This window comes from Pituophis catenifer, unplaced genomic scaffold (assembly GCF_029215685.1).
Source record: "Pituophis catenifer annectens isolate HBS135680 unplaced genomic scaffold, rPitCat1.0.hap2 SCAF_10, whole genome shotgun sequence".
Classification (NCBI taxonomy): Eukaryota; Metazoa; Chordata; class Lepidosauria; order Squamata; family Colubridae; genus Pituophis; species Pituophis catenifer.
The window spans coordinates 30,424,721-30,450,203 of NW_027256890.1; the positions used below are offsets into that span (position 1 = coordinate 30,424,721).

At 47.5% G+C, this 25,483-nt stretch overlaps 1 protein-coding gene across 7 annotated transcripts; it reads left to right on the forward strand.

The window, feature by feature from the left end:
- Positions 1 to 2,218: 2,218 nt before the first annotated feature.
- On the forward strand, positions 2,219 to 23,569 carry DEDD (death effector domain containing). Of its 7 annotated transcripts, none has more exons than XM_070950584.1 (6): positions 2,219 to 2,258; positions 6,090 to 6,382; positions 12,794 to 13,200; positions 16,974 to 17,081; positions 19,805 to 19,951; positions 21,926 to 23,569. In XM_070950584.1, the coding sequence occupies exons 3-6, from the start codon at positions 12,837 to 12,839 to the stop codon at positions 22,300 to 22,302; spliced, it is 996 nt and encodes a 331-aa protein (XP_070806685.1). In that variant the 5' UTR covers positions 2,219 to 2,258; positions 6,090 to 6,382; positions 12,794 to 12,836; the 3' UTR covers positions 22,303 to 23,569. The 7 variants fall into 7 exon arrangements, with proteins under 7 accessions (XP_070806685.1, XP_070806679.1, XP_070806680.1 ...); XM_070950578.1 differs by lacking the exons at positions 2,219 to 2,258; positions 6,090 to 6,382 and adding exons at positions 2,337 to 2,452; positions 4,573 to 4,806; XM_070950582.1 differs by lacking the exon at positions 2,219 to 2,258 and adding an exon at positions 2,368 to 2,452.
- Positions 23,570 to 25,483: the final 1,914 nt, after the last annotated feature.

Genomic DNA, 25,483 nt, shown 5'->3' on the forward strand with positions numbered 1-25,483 from the left:
CTTCCGGGGCCAGAGTGCCACTTCCGGTCCGTGCGGAAACGCCTTCCGCCGGCGGTCTTGTTCCCTAAATAATGGGTTCCTACGCGAGGCTTGGTTCCTCTTTTGCTGCCTCTAAGTCTCCGCTGAGTGTTTCGGGGGCAGGCGGGAGGATTTTCTTTAAGAAGGGATGGGATATTAGCCTAATTCCTCCTTCGTTTTCTGTGTTGTTTCTCTGTGTCATATATACGCAATTTATTTTTTTATTTATCTATCTATCTTGTCATGTTTATGTGGTGTAATATTGGAGGTGGTAGCCCTTTAAGAGCTGTATGCAACGAAATTTCACTTTTAATATATGCCAATTAGTGTACATTCAAAGTGACAATAAAGTTATTCTGTTCTGTTCCCTTCCCTTATTCTAATTCTATTCCATTCCATATTTATTCTCTCTTCTCTTCTTTTCTCTGCCTTCTTCTGAATTGAATACATTGAATTCCAACTCTATTATTCTATTTTCTACTCTGAATCATAAACTCGGCACTGTTTTTCAAAACTTGCCCACTTTAAAATGGACTTCAGTTCCAAGCATGGTGGCTGGGAGATTCTTGGGGGTTGAAGTCCATACATCTTAAATATTGCTAAAGTTAGAAAAACATTGAGGTAGAGGCAAATGACAATAAAGTTTATTTATTTATTTATTTTATTTAAATGGGCTGTGTTGCTGTAATATGATAATCTGCAGATTATCTGCAGATTATTCATTAATCTGAGATTAATGAAAGTTTAGCATTTTCTGACACTGCATCTGCTAACCTTGTACCTGACACAGGTAAAGCTGGTATGTGAATGCAATCTTTGTTTTGATTTATGTTCACATTTCATTGGGAGCAAGCATGAACTAATTAGAATGTGAGAGTATATGGTTAATTGAACACCAACAGATGAGAATATTGGCAGCTCAGGGTTGAGCTGTGAGAACATTACTAGTGTTAGAAGGAAGTGGGCTTTACAAAGGGAGAGGAGGAGGACTGTGGGGTCCTTGATGCTCTCAGAGCTTGATGGTTTTCTTGCAGATATTTCATTACCCAACTAGATAACATGAATGCATACAGGACACCAGAATAAAAATGCGGTTGATTAGTTGGTGCTTTTCAGAAGGCTGTTGAACTCGGCCACTGAAATTTATTTTGCAGTGAATTTTCACTGGACAGAAGTATAAATTCCACACTCTAATTCTTTTTCGGTAGCCTTTAAATATGTCCAACTAAAGACACAGATGATCTTCATTAATCTTGTTACAGGGTTTTTCCCTCCTTTCAGTGGTTAATAGGTCAAGCCTGTGCTTAAAATGGATGAAGGAAGGAAAATGAAGAGGTCAAAGATCACTGCCGAGTGGGAAGGAGTCTAAACAGGAGTGTCCAAATTTGGCCATTTTAAGACTTGCGGACTTCAACTCCTAGAATTTCCCAGCCAGTTTTAAAGTCGCCATTGGGTATCCCTGTTCTAGAGGTTTATTTATATGCAATAGGCTGTATTTTAGTCTTGTAAGGACTTTGGAAATTTACTCTGAAGAGTGTGATATAAATTACTGCAAAAATGTTATTTTATTTAGAAGACACCACAAGACTCTTGAGTTATTTTAATGTTTTTGCATGCAACACCTTGTAAGTATTCCAATAAATTAATCAGCTACCATTAGTGGCACTCTTGCCCTTAAAGCCCCGCCCACTCCTGCAGAAAATAACGTCATCGGCCCCGCCCACTCCGGGAGATTCCAGGAACCCCGGAAGAGTTGCGGGGGCGAGGGGGAGGAGTGGCACGTGGCGCTTGGGCGGGGTTGCTTGTTTTGGGGCTGGTAGTCCAGGATGTTTATTTTACACTCTGTCCACGCCCAGAGGCACCTCTCCCAAAAACGAGGCGGCGCCTCTTGTTTCTTTCCTCCCTCTCCCCACCCACTCACGTGTGGGGGGGGCGACTCTCCCCTCTTGCCCACTTCTCGCCCAAGATGCCCGCCAAGGCATTCCAATAGCCGCGACGCCAAGCACCTGCCCTTTCCCAAGATGGTCGCGGCTCCGAGCTCCATTAGCCGCGCCCAGCGCCCTTCCTGAACATGGCCGCCGCGGCGTTCAATAGCAGCGACGCCCGCCCGTCCTCAACATGGCCGCCGCAGCGTTTAATAGCCGCGACGCCCAACATGGCGTCCACTCGGGCGGCGCCTCTCCGGTTCCAGTCACAAAGATGGCGCTTTCCGCCTCGCCGCGCCCACGGGTTGGAACGGGGTCGGTAGGTCAGGGAGGCCCGGATGTCGCCTCTCTCTCTCTCTCTCTCTCTCTCTCTCTCTCTGGGTAGGAGGCGCCGGTTGCCCGGATGTTCCTGTTGCTGCGGCGGCGGCGGCGCCCGTGGTCGGGTCGTCACCGGGGGGGCGCGGAGCGGCTGGGCCCAATATGGCTTCCCCGGCGGCCCTGAGGAGAAAGTGAGAGGGGGCGAGGCGGCCGAGGCCGGAAAATGGGAGGAGCCAGAGGCCTAATTGGGGAGGGGGCGTCCGAGGAAGGGAGGGGCCGGCCCCGCCCCGTGGCCCTGGGGCAGGCAGGCATTCCTCGGGGGGTGCGGGGAATCGGAGGAGAGGGCCGGACCCCCCCCCAGTGGCTTGAGCTGTTGCGGGTGGGGGGAGGGGGGCTGGAAAGGGTCTGGCACACTCCTAATTGGGAAGGGGGAGGTTCACCCTCCCCCATATTGAAGTTATTCCTTCCTGCAGGGCGGGGCGGTGCTTCTCCGGCTCTCCCCAGGGAGGGGCTGCGGGGTGGTGGTGGTGGTGGAGGAAAACCTCGGGGGGTCTTTGGGCTGGAGGGGAGGGGGCGTATTGCGGGGGGCGTGAGCTTCGCAGGCCTGCCTCTGAGCCCTCCAGGTGGGTCAGGCCAGACTGAATGGGGGAGGGGGGGAGAGGCTGCTGGGTCACGGTGGGCACAAGAGGCCTGGTCTCCACCAGCTGCTCTGCCTTGCCAGCCAGTCCTCTGGGCCCCCAAAGCCAGGAAATGGACTGAATGGGTGGCAGGACCGAATTTGGGGATTCTCAGAGGCGATTTGTTGCTGGGGGAGGGGAGGAAAGCTGGGAGAGGGAGGAAAATAATCACAATATTTTAACCCAGGGGTCTCCAACTTGGGGACTTCATTCCCAGAATTCCCCCATTCAAGCGATAGATAAGTCCTCGACTTAACAGCTACGGTTGAGCTCAACATTTCCATTGCTAAGCCAAACAAGGGTTAAAGTGAGTTTTACCCTGTTGTGTGACCTTCCTTGCCACAGTTGTTAAGTGAGAAACGTTGTTAATGTGAATCTGGCTTCCCCCTTGACTTTGCTGGTTAGAGGGTCGCAAAAGGGGATCGCGTGACCCCAGGACACTGCGACCGTCATAAGCATGTTGTCGAGCATCTGAATTTTAATCACGTGACCATGGGGGATACTCCAGTGGTCATTAAGTGTGAAAAACGGTCATAAGTCACTTTTTTCAGGGCCGTTGTAACTTTGGCCACTAAGTGAATGGTTGTAAATCGAGGACTTCCTCTGTGCTGGCTGGGGAATTCTGAGAATTGAAGTCCACAAGTCTTAAAAGTGGCCAAGGTTGGAAATGTCAGTTTTAGATCATCGATCTCTTAGCCGGTCAAACGGTAGATCAGCTGCCTTGATGAATGCAACCGGGCCCATCGTTTGCAGATCTAGTTTTCTTGGTTGGTTGGTTGGGAAAGGTTTGTTTCAGTGGGTTTCTGTTTTAAACCAATTGGAAATTGTTTCGGGTTTAAAGAAGAGTTCAGCATTTAGAGAGGCATCTTGTGGAAAGGGGAAATAGGGTTTTGTCAACACACAGCCTCTTGCACTGATGATGTTATCTAGTTGGGTCATGAAATGTCTGCAGCAAAGCAAGCAAGTTCAAGAATCCCACAGTCCTCCTCCTCCTCCCCTCTTCTAGCACTGATTGTGTTATTTAATTGGTTAATGTTAGTTGCGGCACCAAGGACTCCACAATTCTTCCTCCTCCCCCTCCTCCCGATAAACCCCCCCCCTCTTCACTGATGATGTTCCCTACTTGGGTCATTAAATGTCTGCAAGAAAACAACTAAGCTCAGAGAACAAGGACCCCCAAAGCTGCACAATTAAGGAGGCTCCTGTAAGCAGGAAAAGTTTTTGAATACCCTTTATGAAATATTCTTTACAGACTGATACATAAGCCAACCGCTACCATATTCTAAATACAGTAGCCTCAATTATCTTCATTCTTACCCTATGATCATCCCTTCAGCTACTTTTGAGTGACTGAAAAATTTAGCCTACATTCAGCCTGGGGAGAGGGACTCTCTTGCCTGTGGTCAGGGGAGAGGAAAGAAAGAATAGAATACCAAAGTAAAAGAATTGGAAGGGACCTCGGAGGTCTTCTAGTCTAACCCCCTGCTCAAGCAGGAGATCCATTCCAACTGTCCAATATCTTCTTAAAAACCTCCTGTGGTGGAGCTCCTGCAACTCCAGGAGGTAAGAAACTCAACTGAAGTTTGCAGATCAATTTGGGGGCTCTTATTCATACCATTTTTTCTTTTTTGCAGCATGAAAGAGAGAGTGAGGACACCTGTTTTGGCTGTGAGGCATGGACTGAAATATAACTCTAGGAGAAATCTTACACTATTAAGAGCCACATATGAAATCTCTTTGCCGGGGCAGGGACTATTCTCTTTAAAAAATGATTTAAAAATTTGTGTGTTCATACCTGATCCTTTGTGCCCTATCACTTATGCAAGACATGGCCAAGCAGGAATCTCAGAGAATAACAAAGACATAAGGTTAGTGTGCCATAGTTCTCATAAACTAAAGTATCTCAAGGGCTGCTATATAACACAAGAGGTCTTCAAACTTGGCAGCTTTAAGACTTGTGAACTTCAATTCCCAGAATTCTCCAGCCAGCTATGCTTTGCTGGACAATTCTGGGAGTCGAAGTCCCCAAGTCTTAAAGCTGCCAAGTTTGAAGACCTCTGATATAACATAACCAGTGATTCATTAACATAAATAGAGCACAATGCTTGCCTTTACCTTCCTGTTGACTGACCTGCCTTTTTAGGTTAGAGACGAATTGAGTTTTCAGGGCTGTGGAGAAGTTAAGTCTCTAACAGGAGATCTCTTTGAGAACTTTTGAGAGAGACTTTTAAAATGACACCTTGATCACCTTAACTGAAACATGTGGAATGCAGTTTGTGGCTTGCTTTTTAGCTTCTTGTGCATATTTGAAGAAAATGATTTGGGTTAAACGGGGGATTCTCGGTACTCTCTGAGCTTGGTTGTTTTCTTGCAGACGTTTCATGACCCAACTACCCTGTTTCCCCCCAAATAAGACATCCCCTGATAATAAGCCCAATCGGGCTTTTGAGTGCATGGCAATAAGGCCAAGTGCTTATTTCAGGGTTCAAAAAAATATAAGGCAGGCTCTTATTTTTGGGGAAACACGGTAGGTAGCTTCATCAATGCTGGAAAGGAGTGGGCAGGGGTGCTATTCAGCAGGTTCTGACAGGTTCTGGAGAACCGGTAGCGGAAATTTTGAGTAGTTCGGAGAACCGGCAAACACCACCTCTGGCTGGCCCCAGAGTGGGGTGGGAATGGGGATTTTGCAGTATCCTTCTCCTGCCACACCTACCAAGCCACGCCCACAGAAGCGGTAGTAAAAAAATTTGAATTCCACCACTGGGAGGGGGAGTTGTGGAGAGGAGGAGTAGGAGTAGGAAGAGGAGAACTGTGGGGTCCTTGGTGCTCCCTGAGCTTGTTTCTTTTCTTGAGGACATTTCATGATCCAACTAGGGAACTTCATCAGTATTAGAAGGGAGTGGGTTTACAGAGTGAAGGAGAAGGGGAGGAGGAAGGAGAAAGGGAGAAGAAGGGAGGAGAGTGGTGGGAGAATGAGGAGGACTGTGTGGTCCTTGATGCTCTCTGACCTTGGTTGTTTTCTTGCAGACGTTTCATGACCCAACTAGGTAACATCATCAGTGCTAGAAGGGAGTAGGGTTTGTGGGGTGGAGGAGGAAAAGGAAGATTGTGAGGTCCTTGCTGTTCTCTGATCTCGGTTGTTTTCTTGCAGGCGTTTCATGACCCAACTAGGTAACATCAGTGTTCAAAGGGAATGGGGTCTCATCTCTGTTTATATACAACTGGCAAGGCAAACGAGTGGAAACATCTGCCAGAAAGCAACTGACCTCAGGGAGCCCCTGCCTATTTGAAGACAGGCCTGTTTGGTGAAATGAGAGTTTTTGGACCCTTCCGTGAACTAGGGACATTGATTGGAAAAACCTCTGCGATTCATTGCAGGGAATTTTAAACTAGGCGTTTTCAAAGGCCAGCTCACCACACAGAAATATTGTGACTTTTTGGCATGTAAGTGTCCTTCCTGCAGTTCTCAGTATGGCCCTGCACGACCCACCTTTTTCTCAGGCGTACCGTAAACCTCGTTTCAAAGAATTGCGAAGATGCACGGTGTCAAAAGGGGAGCCTCCTCTTTGGTGTGCGAACATGTCGGATCCGTTGTCCTTTCTTGCCAGAGAAGTGAATCTGGAACGTTTGTTAAGAGTGGGTAGGAAGGCTGCTTGAAAAAGACTGAACTATTTTGAGTTTAGATATATTATCTCAGTAATCCTGCAGGCAGATTGGCATAATTACCTCTTGCTCGGAGTGAAGGGCCTTAAACTTTAAAGTGTAGGCCATTTATTTTTTAAAATGAAACCATAAAATGAAACCATTTCATAAAATGAAATACATACGTATTTGTTTGTGAAACAGATGGATTATTTGTATTCACCGGTGACTGTTTGGCACTGAAAAAAGTGACTTAGAACCATTTTTCACAGTTACGACGGTTGCAGCATTCCCGTGGTCACATGATCAAAATTCGGCCTCTTGGTGATTGGCTCATATTTATGATGGTTGCAGTCTTCCGGGGTCATGTGATCCCCTTTTGCGACCTCCTGACAAGGCAGATACATTTAACAACTGTGTGACTAACTTAACAACTGCAGTGAGAAAGGTCGTAAAATGGGGCAAAACTCACTTAAGAATCGTCTCGCTTAACAGATGTTTTGGGCTTAATTGTGGTTGTAAGTCGAGGACTACCTATATGTGCTCTTATCTCCTCTAGTAACCCTGTGAGATGCGTTGGTCTTTGAGAAGAGCAGCTGGTCCCAATCTGGATCTCCCCACACTCTTGAGTTCATTAATCACAATGTCACACTTTTGTGGTGGGGGAGGGGGAGAGGTGAGCACACACAGGATACTCCTGGCCCAGTGGTGAAATCCAATTTTTTTTACTACCGGTTCTGTGGCCGTGGCTTGGTGGGCGTGGCAGGGGAAGGATACTGCAAAATCTCTATTCCCACCCCACTCCAAGGGAAGGATATTGCAAAATCTCCATTCCCATCCCACTCTGGGGCCAGCCAGAGGTAGTATTTGCCGGTTCTCTGCTGCTTAAAATTTCCGCTACCAGTTCTCCAGAACCTGCTGGATTTCACCCCTGCTCTGGCCCGTTGAATTATTGTGCAGTGAGTTTTGTATTGTGATACTGTGGTGCCATTCATTGGCTCTAGTTTCTGCGTTTGTGAAAAATGGCTGCTGTTTTTGCTGGTGCAAATTACCTCCAAGGCTAGATTTTTTCAAGAGTGGGAGAATCTGAAAGAAATGTGGGGGGGGGGGGTGTTTTATTTATTTATCAAATTTAGATCCCGCCCATCTCACACTCGGGAGTGACTATGCCCATCATTCAGTCACTCACACCTTTGTTTGTGGTCGTGTTCCACTGTCGTGCCTTGACTAGGTGGCTCAGCGGCTAAGACATTGAGCTTGTCGATCAGAAGGGTTGGCAGTTTGGCGGTTCGAATCCCTAGTACAAGTCTCCTGCGTGAGCAGGGTTGGACTAGATGACCTCCAAGGTCCTTTACAACTCTGTTATTGTTACACTGTTACTGACACCTGCCCTGTATCACCTGGATCTGCTTCCCCCGCTGAGATCTGGAAGCCCCCGAAAGGGAAAGGGGTTTTACCCCCAGGTGCTGGGCCTGCATGTCAAGGTGGACCTAGCATGTCTGAGGTTTGTGTGGTGAATTTGTTGTGGCATGCCTTGGTCACTGTATTACAATTTTTTTTATTCTGGGGAGGTTTTGGGGTTTGTTTACAGTAGTTTTATTATATTGTTTCCTTGTTGATGGTTGTTAGCAATCCCTCTGGCCTTGCCTAAGGTAGCCCACAACTGACAACCATTGATGGGTTGAATCAACGCATCGTGCTAAGTGTAACATGGTTTGTTTTTAGTTCATTGGAATCAGCATGAATCTCTAGGTCTTGTGCAGGTCATCCTTGACTTACGACAATTTCCATTGCTAAGCGAAACGGTTGTTAAGTGGGTCTTGCCCCATTTTACGACCTTTCTTGCCACAGTTGTGAAGTGAATCGTCGCAGTTGTTAAGTTAGTCACATGGTTGCAAAGTGAATCTGGCTTCCCCACTGACTTTATTTGTCAGAGGATCATAAAAGTGAATCACATGACCACGGAACACCCCAACCGTCATAAATATGAACCAGTTATAAATATGAACCAGTTGCCAAGTGTCTGAATTTTGATCATGTGACCATGGGGATGCTGCAGTGGCCGTAAGTGTGAAAAATGGTCATAAGTTACCCCCCCCCCCCAGTGCTGTTGTAACTTCCAGGGGTCACTAAACTCATGGTTGAGAATTACCTGTAGTTGTTTCTTTACTCATTGCATTTTATCCTGCCTTTTCACTCATACATGGAGGTCTCCCCGAATTTTATTCCTCCACAGCAGTCCTGTGAGCTAGTTTGGGGTGACAACATGACTGTCCCAAAATCATTCTGTCATCTTCCATACTTTGGACCGGCCTGGATTTTGCTCCATGTCCGACTCTTCACAAACCCATCGTCTCCGTCCCAGTGTTCTCCACAGCCTTCTGAGTGTGTCCAAATTCACGTTCATTGCTTCAATGATGCTATCTAACCAGTCCTGGTCCCATGTCAGTGCAGTACTTCATTCCCACTAGTCAATTACGGTCAGGTGAAAATTGTGGATCGTTCATCAAACCATGATTAAACATGACATACCACGATGTGTGAATGCATATATGCATATATCTTTTTTTTTTTTAATTTGATTTATATGCCGCCCTTCTCTGGAGACTCAGGGCGGCTTACAGTGCGTTAAGCAATAGCCTTCATACTTTTGTATATTTTATACAAAGTCAGCTTATTGCCCCCACAAACTGGGTCCTCAATTTACCTATTTTAGAAAGGATGGAAGGCTGAGTCAACCTTGAGCCTGGTGAGATTCGAACTTACTTTAATTGCAGACAGCTGGTGTTAAATTACAGTGCTTAGTCCACAGAGCTATCCAGGCTCCCTAATCTAATCTAATGTATGTTGCTATTTACAAGCGGCTTTCTGAGATTCTGGAGAAGTTATAAGGAGTTGAACCTGGGACTTTCTTCGTGAAAAGCTCTGGACCAGTGAAGTTGAGAAATATGGGTGGTCCTCAACTTACAACAGTTCATTTAGTGACCATTTGAAGTTACAACAGCATTGAAAAAGGTGATTTACGACTGTTTTTCACACTTATGACCGTTGCAGCATCCCCAGGGTCATGTTATTTACATTTGGATGCTTGACAGCTGGTTCATATTTATGAAGGTTGCAGTGGCACAGTTTGTGTGTCATTTTGTGACCACCTAAGAAGCAAAGTCAATGGGGAATCTGTATCCACTTAACTGTGTTACTTAACAACTGCAGGGCTTCACTTAACAACTGTGGCAAGAAAAGTTGTAAAATGGGGCAAAACTCACTCAACAGATTTCTCAGAACATAAATTTTGGGTTCAGTTGTGGTTGTAAGACGAGGACTATTTCCTAATGCCTTTGCTGAACTTTGCAATTACTTGATACGGGATCAGACTGTCTTCCTTATTGACAATCTTACTGTTCTCGTCTCGTCTCTTTCCTTCTTTCCTAGTTTGGATCGTTCAGATATTCAGCACCCTTTTTTGCACAGGCAGTCCTTGACTTATGACAGTAATTGAGCCCACAATTATGATCATTGGTTGTTGAGCAGGTTACCACGTGAACGTGACTGATTTTGTGACTTTTCTTGTAATGGTTGTAAAGTGAATCCTGTGGTTGTTAAGTACAGCCATTGTTTGCTTTGGGGCATTTTTTTAAAATGGGAAACGGGAAATAAAAAACCGTTTTCGGCAAACCCCTAAATCATGGTCTTTGCAACCGCAGGACACGGCAGACAGCTTGTTGCCAAGCGCCCAAAATACAGTCACATGACCGCAGGACGAGGGGTGGGGGGGCAACCTTTGGAATTTCAAATTCGGGGCGAAAGTAACTTTTCCAAGGTCTGTCGTAACTTTGAACAGTTGCTAAACCACCGGTTGTAAATCAAGGACTTTTATTGGATTGAAGGCTTCTTGAATTGCAGGGGTTCCTGGGCTCAGTTCAGGTCTTCCTTTAAAGCAGAGGTCTTCAAACTTGGCAGCTTTAAAACTTGTGGACGAGTTGAAGTCCACAAGTCTTAAAGCTGCCAAGTTTGAAGACCTCTGCTTTAAACAATGCTGTTTGCAAATGGCTCTTATATGTGGTGACTTGTCTGGAAGACTGGAGAAGGACCTCCACACGGGCTGTGGGAACGCGACCTGGAGCATTTGCTGATACGGCCGTCACACGTGGGGAACTTATCAGCACAGGGTGCTGTTGGAATCTGCTCCCGGGGTCTCCTCCTTGAGCAAGGTCCCTCCCAGCTCTATTCTGATTCAAATGTGTGTGAAATGGTTGAACCAAGCAGGCAGGTCCCTGGCCCGGAATTCTTGCTTGTATTTTTTCAGTTTAAAAAAAAAAATATCAATTTTGAACAAAAATCTTTATTTTTCTGTTCCTGGCCTCTCTCCTTCCCTCCCCCTCCCCAAAAGTATTTTTAAACTTACTCCTTAAGTGCCTTTGGCACCAAAAGAGCCGTTCCTGTCCAAGAAATATTCTTCAGCATGTCAGTTGGGCCTTGATCCAAGAAAAATGGTAATAAAAGAGTCGTATTTTAATTGCATTCAAAAAACTTTCTAGGGTTGGCCTTTCCCTGCCTTCTCCTTACCAACTTAGAGCCTTGGAGGGTCTTTCTTCCTGCTTTCCCCAGAGTCCTAGAACCCCTGTCCCCAAATGAGGCCGGGGGACAGAAGACAGGAGGTAATTGTGGGGCCCTTGGTGCTCCCTGAGCTGGGCGGTTTTCGTGCAGACGTTTCATGACCCAACTAGATAACAACATCAGTGCTAGAAGGGAGAGGGGTTTGAGGAGGAGGCAGAGGACAACAACTCTGGGATCCTTGAGCCTTTGTTTCCTCGCACACATTTCATTGCCAAACTAGGCAACTTCAATAACGCTTAAACAGAGTGCCAACCTCCCCTCCCTTCTAGCATTGATAATGTTTACTAGTTGGGTCATGAAACGTCTGCAAGAAAATCACCAAGCTCAGAGAGCCCCAAGGACCCCTCAGTCCTCCTCTTCCTCCTCTCTGCAAACTCCGCTCCCTTCTAGCACTGATGGTTTAGGGGCCTCCAACCTTGGCAACTTTAAGACTTGTGGGCTTCACTCCCAGAGTTCCTCAGCCAGCTTTGCTTTGCTGCCTGAGGAATTCTGGGAGTTGAAGTCCACAGGTCTTAAAAGTTGCCAAGGTTGGAGACCTCTGCCCTAGTTGGGTCACAGAACATCTGGAAGAAAACCACCAAGCTCAGTTAGCCACCGAGGACTCCACAGTTTCAACCCCGAGCTACACATTATCCTCTTCTGGAGAGAACTCTGAATAGTTCACGGGCGTCCCTTGCTTCAGAGGAAGTGGAGGAAAATCCGCCAGTTGCACTCCATGCCAATTGGCTCCTGAGTGCAGCCTTTGACAGTGCCATCTGCCATCTGTGAAGGCTTTGCAAGGCTTTGTGATGGCATCAGGTATCAGGCCCACTTTGCTCCAGTTGTTCTTGTCCGTTGAAACGCTGGCTGGGTTGGATTGCCGTTGGTTCTGGCAACGAAGCTGTCCTTTTGGGGGGAGGGGTCTCTACAGGTCTGTTCAGATGTCTGCAAGGAAGCAACCATGCTCAGAGAGCCCCAAGGACCCCATCTTCCTCCTCCTCACAAACCCCACGCGCTTCTAGCACTGATTATATTACTTAGTTGTGCCATGAAACATCTGCAAGAAAACCACCAGGCTTAGAGAGCACCAAGGACCCCACAGCCCTCCTCCCCACTCTGTCTCTCTCTCTCTCTGTCTCTCACTGTTTGACTCTGTCTGTCTGTCTCTCTATCTCTCACTCCCCCTTTGTCTGTCTCTCTGTCTCTGTGTCTCTGTGTCTCTGTCTCTCTGCCTCTCTCTGTTTCTGTCTCTGTCTGTCTGTCTGTCTGTCTCTCTACAAACCCCCCTCCCTTCTAGTTCTGATGATATTACCTAGTTGGATCATGAAGCATCTGCAAGCTCAGAGAGCCCCAAGGACCCCACAGTCGTCCTCCTCCTCCTCTCTGCAAACCCCCCTCCCTTCTAGTTCTGATGATATTATCTGGTTGGGCCATGAAACATCTGCTTGGCTTACCAAGCTCAGAGGGCACCAAGGACCCCACAGATTAAGTCACTACTACGCAAAACAATTCAGGGCAGCCAGTTGGCTCTTCTTACCCCTGTTCAGCCCGAATTGCAGCCTAAGGTGCTACCAGGGGCCCGTGGCTCTGACCCGAACTTGCTTTCCTCTCTTCCAGTGCCCCAGGTGAAGGAAACCCGCCGTCCCCTCAGTTCCCCTGGATGCTGGGCGGCCGGGGCCGGTTCTCACAGTCGCTCAAGATGGCGACCTTGAAACGGAGCCACCAGCAAGCCTGGCCGGAGGAGGAGGGGGACCAGGAGCACGGCCTCTACAGCCTGCACCGCATGTTTGACATCGTGGGCACCCACCTGACTCACCGCGACGTCCGAGTGCTGTCTTTCCTCTTCGTGGATGTCATCGATGACTATGAACGGGGCATGATCCGCAGCGGGCGGGACTTCCTCCTGGCGCTGGAGCGTCAGGGCCGCTGCGACGAAACCAACTTCCGCCAGGTGCTGCAGCTGTTGCGGATCATCACCCGCCACGATCTGTTGCCCTACGTCACGTTGAAGAGGAGGAAGGCTGGTAGGTCGCCTCCCGCTTGGCTTTCTAAGGGTGGGTGTGCGTGTAGACCAGACATGTCGAACACAAGCCCCGCGGGCCAGATCCGGCCCGTGGTGTGTTTAGATCCGGTCCGCAAGCAGTCAAGTAGGAGGAAGTGATTGAGTAATTACCTCCTCTCTTCTTTGGGGGACTTCTCAGTGGCAGCAGCGCCAGGAGAGGATGAGCACTGGGAGCCACTCTAATGCATGGAGCCGTAACCTCAGGGGGGAGGGTTTGGGGGGGCAGGCATGGCTCAAGCGCCCTCCGCCTGAGAGCCAATGACTGGTGAGAGAAAGAAAGAGAAAGGACAGAAGGCGCTCAGGACGTGGGCTTCAGTTCTCGCCCCTCCCTGCCTTGCCGCCTTTCCCTCCTCCTCTTCTTTTGTCTCTGTGGCACTTTCTTTCAAGTAGCCGCTCGCCTTGCAGACTTTTCCCCAAAGATGAGAAGAAACGCAAGACGGGAGTCTGGCACATGGCAGGCCTGGGTCAAAGCTAATCAAGAAACCTGAGCTAATATAGCAATAGCAATAGCAATAGCAATAGCCCTTAGACTTATCTACTGCTTCACGGTGCTTTTACAGCCCTCTCACAGAGCAGAGATATTACATGGGTGTAACAAGGGATGTCTTTAACTCTGCTACTTTGCTTTAGACCAACTGAAGCTGCCAGAGGGTCCTCAAGGGCAGCCCCTCTCTTGCAATAGCAACAGCCCTTAGACTTACCTACCGCTTCACAGTTCTTTTACAGCCCTCTTTAAGCGGTTTAGAGTCAGCCTCTTGCCCCCAACAATCTGAGTCCTCATTTTACCCACCTTGGATGGAAGGATGGAAGGCTGAGTCAACCTGGAGCCTGGTGAGATTCGAACTGCCAAACTGCTGGCAGCCGGCAGTCAGCAGAAGTAGCCTGCAGTACTGCATTCTAACCACTGTGCCACCACGGCTCAATTACACGCAACTGGCCCTTTGAGGGCAACCATAATGCTGATGCGGCCCTCAGTGAAATCGAGTTTGACACCCCGGTGTTAAAAGCAGCTCTGTTCGTTTGTGGATGTCTGCAGGGAGTCCTCCATTTACGACTACAATTGGGAAGGGAAACAGGACGGCTCTTAAGTGAGTCGCTCACCTGATTTGGTGAACTATTTATTTATTTATTTATTTATTTATTTATTTATTTATTTATTTATTTATTTATTTAATTCAATTTGAATCCCGCCCTTTTCCTAGTGAACTCAGGGCAGTGCACAGCCAGAATTAAAACACATACCAATACAAAATTTAAAATTTTTAAAAGAATTATATGACTTTGGCCAAAATTTAAACATTCAAACTAAAACCCATTGACAATTTAAAAAGCTAAAAAAAGGGGGGGGGGTTCACGCAAGCCCTGCTTGATGGAAAAGAAAAGTTTTTAGGGCACGGCGAAAGACCCGGAGATCCGATATCCTTCGTATCTCCAGGGGCAAATCGTTCCAGAGGGCAGGTGCTGCCACAGAGAAGGTCCTCCCCCTGGGGGTCGCCAGCCGAAATTGCCTGGCTGACGGCACCCTGAGGAGTCCCTCTCTGTGGGAGCGTACTGGTCGGTGGGAGGCTATCGGCGGCAGAAGGCGGTCCTGCAAATACCCAGGTCCGATGCCATGGAGCACTTTAAAGGTGGTAACCAACACCTTGAAGTGCACTCGGAAGACCACTGGAAGCCAATGCAGCTCACGCAGGAGAGGTGTCAGATGGGAGCGCCCCCTCGCTCCCATAATCCCCCGTGCGGCCGCATTCTGCACCAGTTGGAGACTCCGGGTGCTCCTCAAGGGGAGCTCCATGTAGAGAGCATTACAATAGTCCAGGCGGGAAGTGACGAGTGCCTGAGTGAGTGTGCGTAAGGAGTCCCGATCCAGAAAGGGACGCAACTGGCGAATCAGACGAAGCTGATAAAAATCCCCCTGGTCACGGCTGTCACATGCTCTTCTAAAGACAGCCGTGAGTCCAGGAGGACACCCAAGTTGCAAGCCCTTTCCGTGGGGGCCAATGATTCGCCCCCAATAGTCAGCGATGGCACCTGCTGACTATATCGGGACGCCGGCAACCACAGCCACTCGGTCTTGGATGGGTTGAGTCTGAGCCTGTTCCTCCCCATCCAGACCCGTACGGCCTCCAGGCACCGGGACATCACTTCAAGGGCATCGTTGGGATGGCCTGGGGTGGAGATGTACAGCTGAGTATCGTCAGCGTACAGATGGAACTCCACCCCAAAGCCACGGATGATCTCACCCAGCGGCTTCACATAAATGTTGAACAGAAGGGGCGAGACAACCGACCCCTGCGGCATGGTTGTTAAGTGAGTGCCTGAAGCTGTTAGGTGACTCATGTGGTCATTAAGCGGATCTGCCTCTCCCCTTGGGCTTTGCTTGTCGGAAGCTGACTGGGAAGGTCAATCACATGACCTTTGAACTCTGTAACCGTCCTAAATACATGCTGGCTGCCAACTCCCCGTATTTTGATTATGTAACTATGAGGACGTTGCGACGGTCACAACGCAAGGACCAGTTGTAAGTAACTTTTTTCTGTGCCGTTATAAGTTTTGAATTACCACCATTGCTAAAGTAATAGTTGTAACTCGAGGGCTACCTGTGCAGCATTGACCAAGCTGGCTGGGGAATTCTGGGAGTTGAAGTCCAGAGAAGTTAAAGTGGCCCAGGTTGGGAACTGTTGCACTGAGCCATTCGTGGAGATTTCTTGCAGGTTTGCCAAGCAGACAAATGGCCGTGTGTAGCCACCCAAAAGGCGTCGGGCAACTTGTGCAGTGACGTTTTTGCGTTATTTCACTGTGTTAGACAACATACTCACCCATCTGATCCTTCAGCTGAATTCCATCCCACTGCTTTTAAGAAACTTCAAAAAAAAAATAATCCTGTGAAGTTTGGTCTATTGCAGGGGTCTCCAACCTTGGCCACTTTAAGACTTGTGGACTTCAACTCCCAGAGCTCCTCAGCCAGCAAAGCAGGGGTCTCAGACAAAGCTGGCTGAGGGACTCTGGGAGTTGAAGTCCACAAGTCTTAAAGTGGGCAAAGTCGGAGAGCCCTGATCTATTGCTTCATCCCAGGTTTATCTGCAGCCCTGGTTCTGCTTAATAGACATTTATTTACTCTGTTTTTGCAGTTTAAAGCTTGGATATAATGAAAAATTCTGCATCTGATTTTTTTTTTTTTTAAGAAGTGTAATTTAAAACTCACTTCTCTTCCTCTTCTGGGGTAGAAACTTCCTATTGGCATTCCAAGAAGGCATCCACATTAAAGCTTCTAGGTATACAGGTAGTCCTCGATTTACAATGGTTCATTTACTGACCAAAGTTGCAATGGCTCTGAAAAAAAGTGACTTATGACCATTTTTCACACTTAACAACCGTTGCAGCATCCTCCATGGTCACCTGAGTTACATTCAGATGCTCGGCAACTGGTTCACATTTATGACGGTTGCAGTGTCCCGGCCTCACGCTTTTGTGACCTTCTAACAAGCAAAGCCAATGGGGAAGCCCGACTTGCTTAACAACCAGCTTACCCACTTTATCGATTGCAGTGATTCACTTAACAACTTTGTCAAGGAAGGTTGTAAAATGGGGCAAAACTCACTTAAGGACTATCTCACTTAGCAATGGAAATGTTGGGCTCAATTGTCATAAGTGAAGGACTACCTGTGTTCAAATTATATTTTTATATTGTTGACAGTTTGTCTTTCACACGTTGTTTTTCCCTTTCTCCCTCTTCAGTATGTCCGGACCTTGTAGATAAATATCTCGAAGAGACTTCGATCCGCTATGTGACACCCCGAGCTCATAGCAATACGGAGCATGTCCCTCTGCACCAACACAAATCTGGTGAGATTTTCATACGTGTCCCCACCTTCCAAAGCTGCGTCTCCGGATGCTGAAATGTTTGTACGCTTTGGTTTGTACATCTTGGCTTAAAAGGTCACCTCTTGCAGTGGTGAGACCAGACTTGGTCATCACAATAAGAAAAAAAAAGATGTGGAGATTCTAAAAAGAGTGCAGAGAAGAGCAGCAAAGATGATTAGGGGGCTGGAGGCTAAAACAGATGAACAGCTGCAGCAGGGGTGAAATCCAGCAGGTTCTGGAGAACCGGTAGCGGAAATTTTGAGCAGTTCGGAGAACCGGCAAATGCCATCTCTGTCTGGCCCCAGAGTGGGGTAGGAATGGAGATTTTGCAGTATCCTTCCCCCAGGAGTGGGGAGGGAATGGGGGTTTTGCAATATCCTTCCCCTGCCACACCCACCAAGCCACGCCCACAGGACCGGTAGTAAAAAAAATGGATTTCACTACTGGGCTGCAGGAATTAGTTTTGGCCAATCTAGAGAAAAGAAGAGTTAGGGGTGACTTGATAGCAGCATTCCAGTACTTGAGGAGCTGCCACAAAGAAGAGAGGGTCAAGCTATTTTCCAAAGCACCAGAAGGCAGGACAAGAAGTAACGGATGGACACTAATCAAGGAGAGAAGCAACCTGGAATTAAGGAGAAACTTCCTAACGGAGGACAATTAACCAGTGGAACAGCTTGCCACCAGAAGTTGTGGATGCTCCAACACTGGAGGCTTTTTAGAAGACATTTGGACAACCACTTATCTGAAATGGTAGTATAGGTTCTCCTCTTCAAGCAAGGAGTTGGACTAGAAGACCTCCAAGGTCCCTTCCAACTCTTATTGTTATTGTCTATTGTCTTTAGTGCCCCTTTAAAAAAAAAATAGTGTCCAAGACACCTGGGCAGAAAAACCATTGCAATGGTATGTGAGAATGGCCCGGGAAGGCTCAGCTTGGAAAACCGGCATGTAAGGGTATTTCAGCCCATAGAATTAAGGGGGTGTGGGGATTGTTTTGGAAGAGACCTAACTTGGTTTTCCAAAGAGTAAAAGGAAAGGAAAAGAGGGCTTTTCAGTCTTGCAAAATTCTGTTAATATAATGCGGTGTTTCTTAACCTTAGCAACTTTAGGATAGGTGGACTTCAACTCCCAGAATTCCCCAGCCAGCAAAGCAAATTCTGGAAGTTGAAGTCCACCCACCTTAAAGTTGAACAAGGTTGAGAAACTTAGTGCTATACTCCTGAACTACACTGGACTACCTCACAGGGCTAACAGGAATGACTATACTATAAAGCCTGGCCCCAAGTCACCCAACCTCTTCAATGCCTTTGGGAGAACTAGAACTCATCCTCTCCCAGTCTGTCTCTCCTCTACAGTAGTGGCCAAAATTGTGGGAACCTTTTGGGAAAAGTGTATTTTCTAAAACTAGCTAAGAACACCACTTTTTTTGTAGTAGTGCCACAAAATTATATATCAATGAAAAGATAATTGAATCATGAATGTAATGCAATAACTTTTATGAAGGATTTTCTAATAGAATAGCAGTTACAATATAAAGAAGAAAAGTGAAATATGTAGAAAAAATGAGATATACAAAAATTATCACGTCAGTTAATCCTTAGTTGGGTAACCTTTAGTATGAATGACGGCCTTACAACGTCTTCCCATGGAGGGAACCAAGTCTTTGAGTTCTGCAGCTGTTACAATATGAAACCAAGATTGAATGATGGCTTCTATTAACTGGGTTTTATTGCTGGGTCGCTTCTGACTAACAAGTTTCTTTAGTAGGCTCCATAGATTTTCAATTGGGTTAAGAAGGTCTGGGCTATTCCCAGGCCATTCTAGCAGTGGAATAGGATTATCTTGAAACTCCAAAAAAAAAAAAAAAAGTGTTATTATCCATCAAACCTCAAAAATACACTTTTCCCAAAAGTTTTCCACAATTTTGGCCACTGCTGTATATCACCTTAACCGCTAAATCAGACAATCCAACTTAATTTCCGTGTCACCCAAAGCAAACCTCGCCTGGCTTTGAACTCTCTTACATTTGTTTTTGTTTGTTTTTTTAAATAAAGTTTTATTACACACATATTAAAACATTGGACACGGTGTAACCGTCCTGGCATTCTTTTTGCCATACATTCTAAAATGAAAAATAATTATCATATATACCTTATTACTTATATACAATTTCTGTTCAGTATTTACATATCTAAAGACATCCTCCTTCTATCTATATTAGTTATACATTTGTTTTATCCATTATCATTCTATTGTAGTTACATAACTTTAATTCTCCATTTTATGAATTCTAGTCAGTTCTTGTTTTTCGACCCTCTTTTCTGTTCCAACCATTGATACATTTTGTTCCATCTCTCATGGTATTCTGACTCGCCTTTATTTTTCAGTTCCAAGGTTAATCTATCCATTTCTGCACATGTCAAAAAAATTTTCATCACTTCATCTTCTAGAGGAGTTTCCTTATTTTTCCAATTTTGGGCAAAACTCATTCTTGCTACTGTTATAATATGTCTTATTAAGTAAGTTACCCCTTTATTGTATTTCCCATTTATGATTCCCAATAGGAATAGTTCTGGTTTATATTCTATTTCATCTCCAATTATTTCCACCAACCATAAATCAATCTTCCGCCAATACTCCTGTGCTTTTTTACATAACTATCATATGTGGTGGTTATGTAAGCTCTTTGACGTTTGTGTGTCCCACAGTGCCTCCCCACCACCCGTTGGTCTGCTGCTCCTCTTCGGGTCCCCAGATCTGCACCAAGAGGTCTGGCCGGGGAAGGGCGCTGCTCAGCAACCAGCGGAAAAGGAGGAAGTCCGTCACGCCGGATCCGAAGGACAAACAGACCTGTGGTGAGGTTCCCGACAACCACACTTTACGCGGGATCCTCAGGGCTGCACACCCATTTGCCACCACATCCATCAGCTTCCTCAAAATGGCGTAGAATCATGGGGCTGGAAGGGACCCTGGTGGTCTTCTAGTCCCAACCCCCTGCAGATGACAGAGCTCAGTATGGGGAAAGGCTAAACATGGCTGCCAACAGGTTGTTGCTACACCTCCCAGCATGTAGGAACCCAGCGTGAAGCAGGAGGAGCCCTTCTTCCCTCTCTCCCTTTCCAGGATTCTCTCTCTTAAAAAAAAAAGACTTTATTAAGTTTCAGCAAAAAAATAAAAGAGAAGAAAATAGCAAAAATGAGAGAGAGAGAAAAGAAAGGCAGGAAAGAAAGAAGGTTAGGAGTGCGAACAAGGAAAAGGAAGGACAACATAGGAGTGACTCCTGATTTTCTTCAGGTGAGGTTCAAATAGCCACTGTAGAAACCTGTTACTTTAAGGGGAACGATGGTACGCCAGTAGTTCCATAATCGTAAACACTTCTAATCGTCAACTCCTGAAATTAAAAGTTTTGTTTCTTTCTGTTTCAAATTTTAAAAAATGGTTTTTTCAAGTAAGATCAAAGCTAGAGAAAGTCTTTAATCAAAATTAAAGAGATTATCCGCCCAGACTAATTTGCTGAGAAGGGTGGCTCTAGAAATGCCAATTTTGCCATCTCTGCTAATTCCATTAACTTTACCATCCATTCTTCCATTGTGAGAATAAGTCCTTCTCTCCCTCCAACAGTTCTGAAAGCAAAATAAAATGCTGGAGAAAAGCACAGAGAAGATTTGATGGCTGGTGTTGTGTTCGTAGCATGGAGTACATACTAGACTAAATTAAAGTATTTTTCAGTAGAGAGCTAGTTTGGTCTAATGGTGAAGGTGCTGGCCTAAAAACAGGGAGATTGTAGTTCTGCTTTAGGCATGGCCCAGTCACTCTCTCTCAGCCCAACCCACCTCACAGGGTTGTTGTGCAGAAAATAGGAGGAAGGAACATGTTCACTGCCCTGAGTTATTTATAAAAACAATACCAGGTAATCCTCGACTTACGACCACAATGGAGCCCCAAATTTCCATTGCTAAATGTGACAGTTGTTAAGTGAGTTTTGCTCCAATTTATGACCTTTCTTGCCACAATTGTTAAATTGTTAAGTAAGTAACATGGTTATTAAGTGAATCTGGCTTCCCCATTGAGACTTGGCTTGCAAGAAGGTCGCAAAGGGGAATCACCTGACGCCGGGAGACACTGCAAACATCATAAATACAAGTCAGTTGCTAAGCATCCGAATTTTGATCACGTGATCATGGGGATGCTGCAAGTGTCGGGTGAAAAATGGCCATAAATCATTTTTTTCAGTGCTGTTGTAACTTTGAGCAGTCACTAAAGAAACCAGGGGTGGGCTTCAAAAATTTTTAGCAAGGGGTTCTCTGCCCAGTTGCTGGGTGGGCGTGGTCATGGTGGGTGTTGCCTAGTCAGCCTGCACCACGACCGGGGGGGGGGGGGGGTTGCCCTCCCGGGCTCCAGAGGCTTTCCTTGAGCCTCCAGGAGGGCGAAAACAGCCTCCCCAGGCTCCGGAGGCCCTCTGGAGGCCAGAAATAGGCCCATTTCCGGCCTTCCCGAACCTCCAGTAGGCCCGTTTTTCCCCTCCCCGAGCCCCTGCACGCACCCAGCACTTACCTGCATCCAAAATAGGCCATGGGACTCCTGGGAGGGGTGGGATGGGCGGGGCCAGCCAGGAGTGGCATTTGGGGGTTCTCCGAACTGCACAGAATCTTAGCTAAAGTTTCTCCCAAACCCCTGCAAACCCGCAGCAGCCCCACCCCTGAAACAAACTGTTGTAAATTGAGTCTAGAAATTAGGAGACTCTGAGTTCTAGTCCCACTTTAGGCTGTTCTTCCCAGCCCGGTTGCCACTTAACGCTCCCCCCGGTGTCTGCCCCCCCCCCCCCGCAGATATCCGCCTCCGAGTCCGGGCCGAATACTGCCAGCACGAGACGGCCCTGGAGGGCAACGTCTTCTCCAACAAGCAGGACCCCCTGGAGCGCCAGTTTGAACGTTTCAGCCAGGCCAACACGATCCTGAAGTCGCGGGATCTGGGCTCCATCATCTGTGACATCAAGTTCTCGGAGCTGACGTACCTGGACGCCTTCTGGCGCGACTACATCAACGGCTCCTTGCTGGAGGCCCTGAAGGGCGTCTTTATCACAGACTCGCTCAAGCAAGCCGTGGGCCACGAGGCCATTAAACTCCTGGTCAACGTGGACGAAGAGGATTACGAGGTGGGCCGGCAGAAACTCCTGAGGAACTTGATGCTGCAGACGGCCCCTTGAACCCCGGCGGTGGATAATTCGTTGTGGATTTTTTTCTCCTTTTTCTTCCTTCCCTGCCTTTCCTCAGGCTCTCGTTGGGAGGAATATTTTTCTTTCTTTCTTTTATTTTCCTTAAAAAAAAGAAGAGAGAGAGGGAGAGGGGGGGAATAATATCTCAGAGGAACGAAATCGGTCACGGATACTGAATAAGTCTTTTCCGTAGGAGGATACACTGTTTTTTCCCTTCTTCCCCCAGGGGGGAACTGGAAACGAGGAGCCGGAGAGGCCTGTCTCGCACCCCTGCCTCGAAGGAGCCCCCTTTTCCTGGGCTCGCTGAGCAATCGGGGGACCCCCGAAAGGTGCTCGGCGGTTCTTTTCTTATCGCCTGCCCTCTTGTGCTGTCCGACTTTTCTGTTGTTTCGGTATTGTTGCCATCGATTCGCTCGCCCGCCGTCGCCCCCTCCCAGTGGATCTCTACACGAAACCCCCGAAGGCAGGCCCTTAATTCCTCCCTTCCTATTAAAGAAGCTGTTCTCGTCATCAGGTCCCCGTTCCTGTCTCTCTGCGAGGGAAGGGGACGGAAAGGGAGGCCTTGGCTCATGGGGAGGGGAGGGGGCTCTGCCTCCCCATCCGTGGTCTTTTGTTTTCTAATTTCCACTCAGCTGCTTCCCCTCTGTAGCAATGGTTTTAAAGCAGGGGGGCTCCGATTTAATCACAGTTTGGCAAGGGGTAGGGCTGGGAACATGTTTCGATGGAGGGGGTCTCATGTGAAGCTCAGCCAAGGTAGGGCAAGCGATATGGGTCCAAAGACGAGGGTGAGCCACGGCTGCTGCTCTGAACCCCACTTCGGTGGGGTGGGAGATTTCCTTGTGGGTCAAATAGGACGGGGCTCTCCAACCTTGGCAGCTTTTAAGACGAGCGGACTTCAACTCCCAGGATTCCCCAACCTTAAAGTTGCCGCGGTTGGAGAGCCCTGAGATCGGGGACCCCCCCTCTGGCTAAGCAGCTCCTCCGAGACCCTCTCTTGGCTCTGCCCTCCATCCTGCCTGTGCCTTTTCCTCTCACTCTGCGGCCTCCAGAGATGAACGAGAAGGGCCTTCCCCCCTCAGCCAGGCAACCTCCGAGGACAGCTGCCCACCTGGGATGGAAAGGAAGACCTCTGCCAGCTAGAGAAGAAGAGGGGGCCGAGCTTAGGAGGGAGGAACACCCCTGTGAGGCCGGGTCCAACTTTTGTGGGATCCTGTTGGTTTAGCTCAGCGGTCTTCAACCTTGGTAACTTTTAAGACTTGTGGACTTCAATTTCCAGAATTCTAGGAGTTGAAGTCCACAAGTCTTAAAGTTACCAAGGTTGAAGATCCCTGGTTTAGCTGACCGGTCTGTTTCTCTGGGGGTTTCTCCCCCCACCCCATCTTGACTTCCCCACCAGTGGGGCAAAATCAAATAGCTCGGAAGACGCTTGGAGTGGGGACAGACATACACCAGCCCTTGCTTCCCATGGTGCTGAGCGCTGGTTACATCTAAATTTTCGCTTTGGGGAGACGGCCAGGTAGTCAGCTGTGGGGGTTACGTTTTTGGTAGCCCCACAGGCCTTGGCAAGGGGTCTCTTCTCCCCCCCACCCCCCAGGCCTGTCTCTCTTTTCCCTATCAGCTGCAGGGAGGCTGGGGATATGCTGGGGCTCCATCAGTCGGGAAAATAGAACAGCCTGGGAGGAAGGAATTGGTTCTTTGGTTCATGCTGGATTTCTTTCTATCGGGTGTTCACCCTTGCCGTGTGTCATTTCTGTTTGCCCCCCTTAAATCATGCGAAAGCTTTGGCAAGCAGCAGCCAAGCCCCCTACTTGCCTCCCTTTTCCCAGTAAGACCCTCTTGGCTGACTTCTTCAAGAGGGTGGAGGGGCCGCTTTTGACACCTTCTGGTTAGGGAAGGAACTGGGAGCCGCCCAGCAAGCGTCCAGTTTATCCAGCCATAAACTCAGGTGGCCCTCGAGCATTTCACGGGGAGGGAACGGACAGGGAAAAAGTGGGTTTCCCATCCTGCAGAGCAGAGAGAGAGGCCATTTAATTCACCCAGACGTTCAATCGCTTACGAGTTTGTGTTAACGATTTGCCTCTTGGCTTCTCTGCATTTGCCGGAAACGGCTTTTTTCACAAAGGTTTGTAACGGCGCTTCGGATTTGATTCGGAAGCGAAGGCCCCTCCTGCTTTGTGCGCAGAAGAGCCAAATGCGATGCCTTCGTGCGACCCAACCAAGCGGGCGCCTCTTGTTTCCAAAATTGCACAGTTGCCAACTCGTCTCAATTTTGCCCCCATTTTTTTCCCCTATAACAATCCGCTTCTTGTCCAAAGCGAGTCCAGGAAAAGTTATGACCCCTGACTCCATTGGCTGCATAAACTGGCGCCAAAACCTGGGAAAACAGAGCAAGTGATCCTTCGCTTGGCTTAAAATGGTCCAGTCGGACTTCGGAGGCTTTTTCTGTTTTCCTTCGGCTGCCTCGCGAAGTACACAAAAGTCTAATCATTGCAAATCCTTGTTGTTTCATGATAATCCTGGCACAAATTTGTGTAAAATCGGTGACTTATTATTATTATTTTTTTTAAGGAAATGCCAGTGTGACTGGGCATGTTCCCTAATGTACCTTTGGGTTTTTTTTTTTCCTGAAATGATGATGATGATGATAATAAAAAAAATCTTCTGCCTTTGTTCGGTGCAGCTGTTGGGGTTGGTGGCTCCCTGGAAGAGCGTGTGCCAACCAACCAAAGTTTTCTCAGAGTCCGTGTAAGTCAGTCGATGCCCTGGAAAAGATTTTTGACAAGAAGAAATAAGTGTTTCCTCCTCAAAGCATAGGTGGGTGAGCGGTCTCCAACCTTGACCACTTCATGACTTGTGGACTACAACTCCCAAAATTCCTCCCTCTGCAACTTTACAACTTATGGACTTCAACTTCCAGAATTCTGCGAGTTGAAGTCCATAAGTCGTAAAGTTGCAGAGTGAAGAATTCTGGGAGTTGTAGCAGGGGTGAAATCTAAAATTTGTTACTACAAATGTTCTGTGGGCGTGGCTTGGTAGGGAGGTAATGTGATGGTGGGCGTGGCCAACTTTTTTTTTTACTTTTAAAAGCAGTTTTTCTACAACCTCTTCGGCTGAAGAGGTTGTAGAAAAAATGCTTTTAAAAGCCTCTGGCGATCCCAGCTGAGCTGCGTGA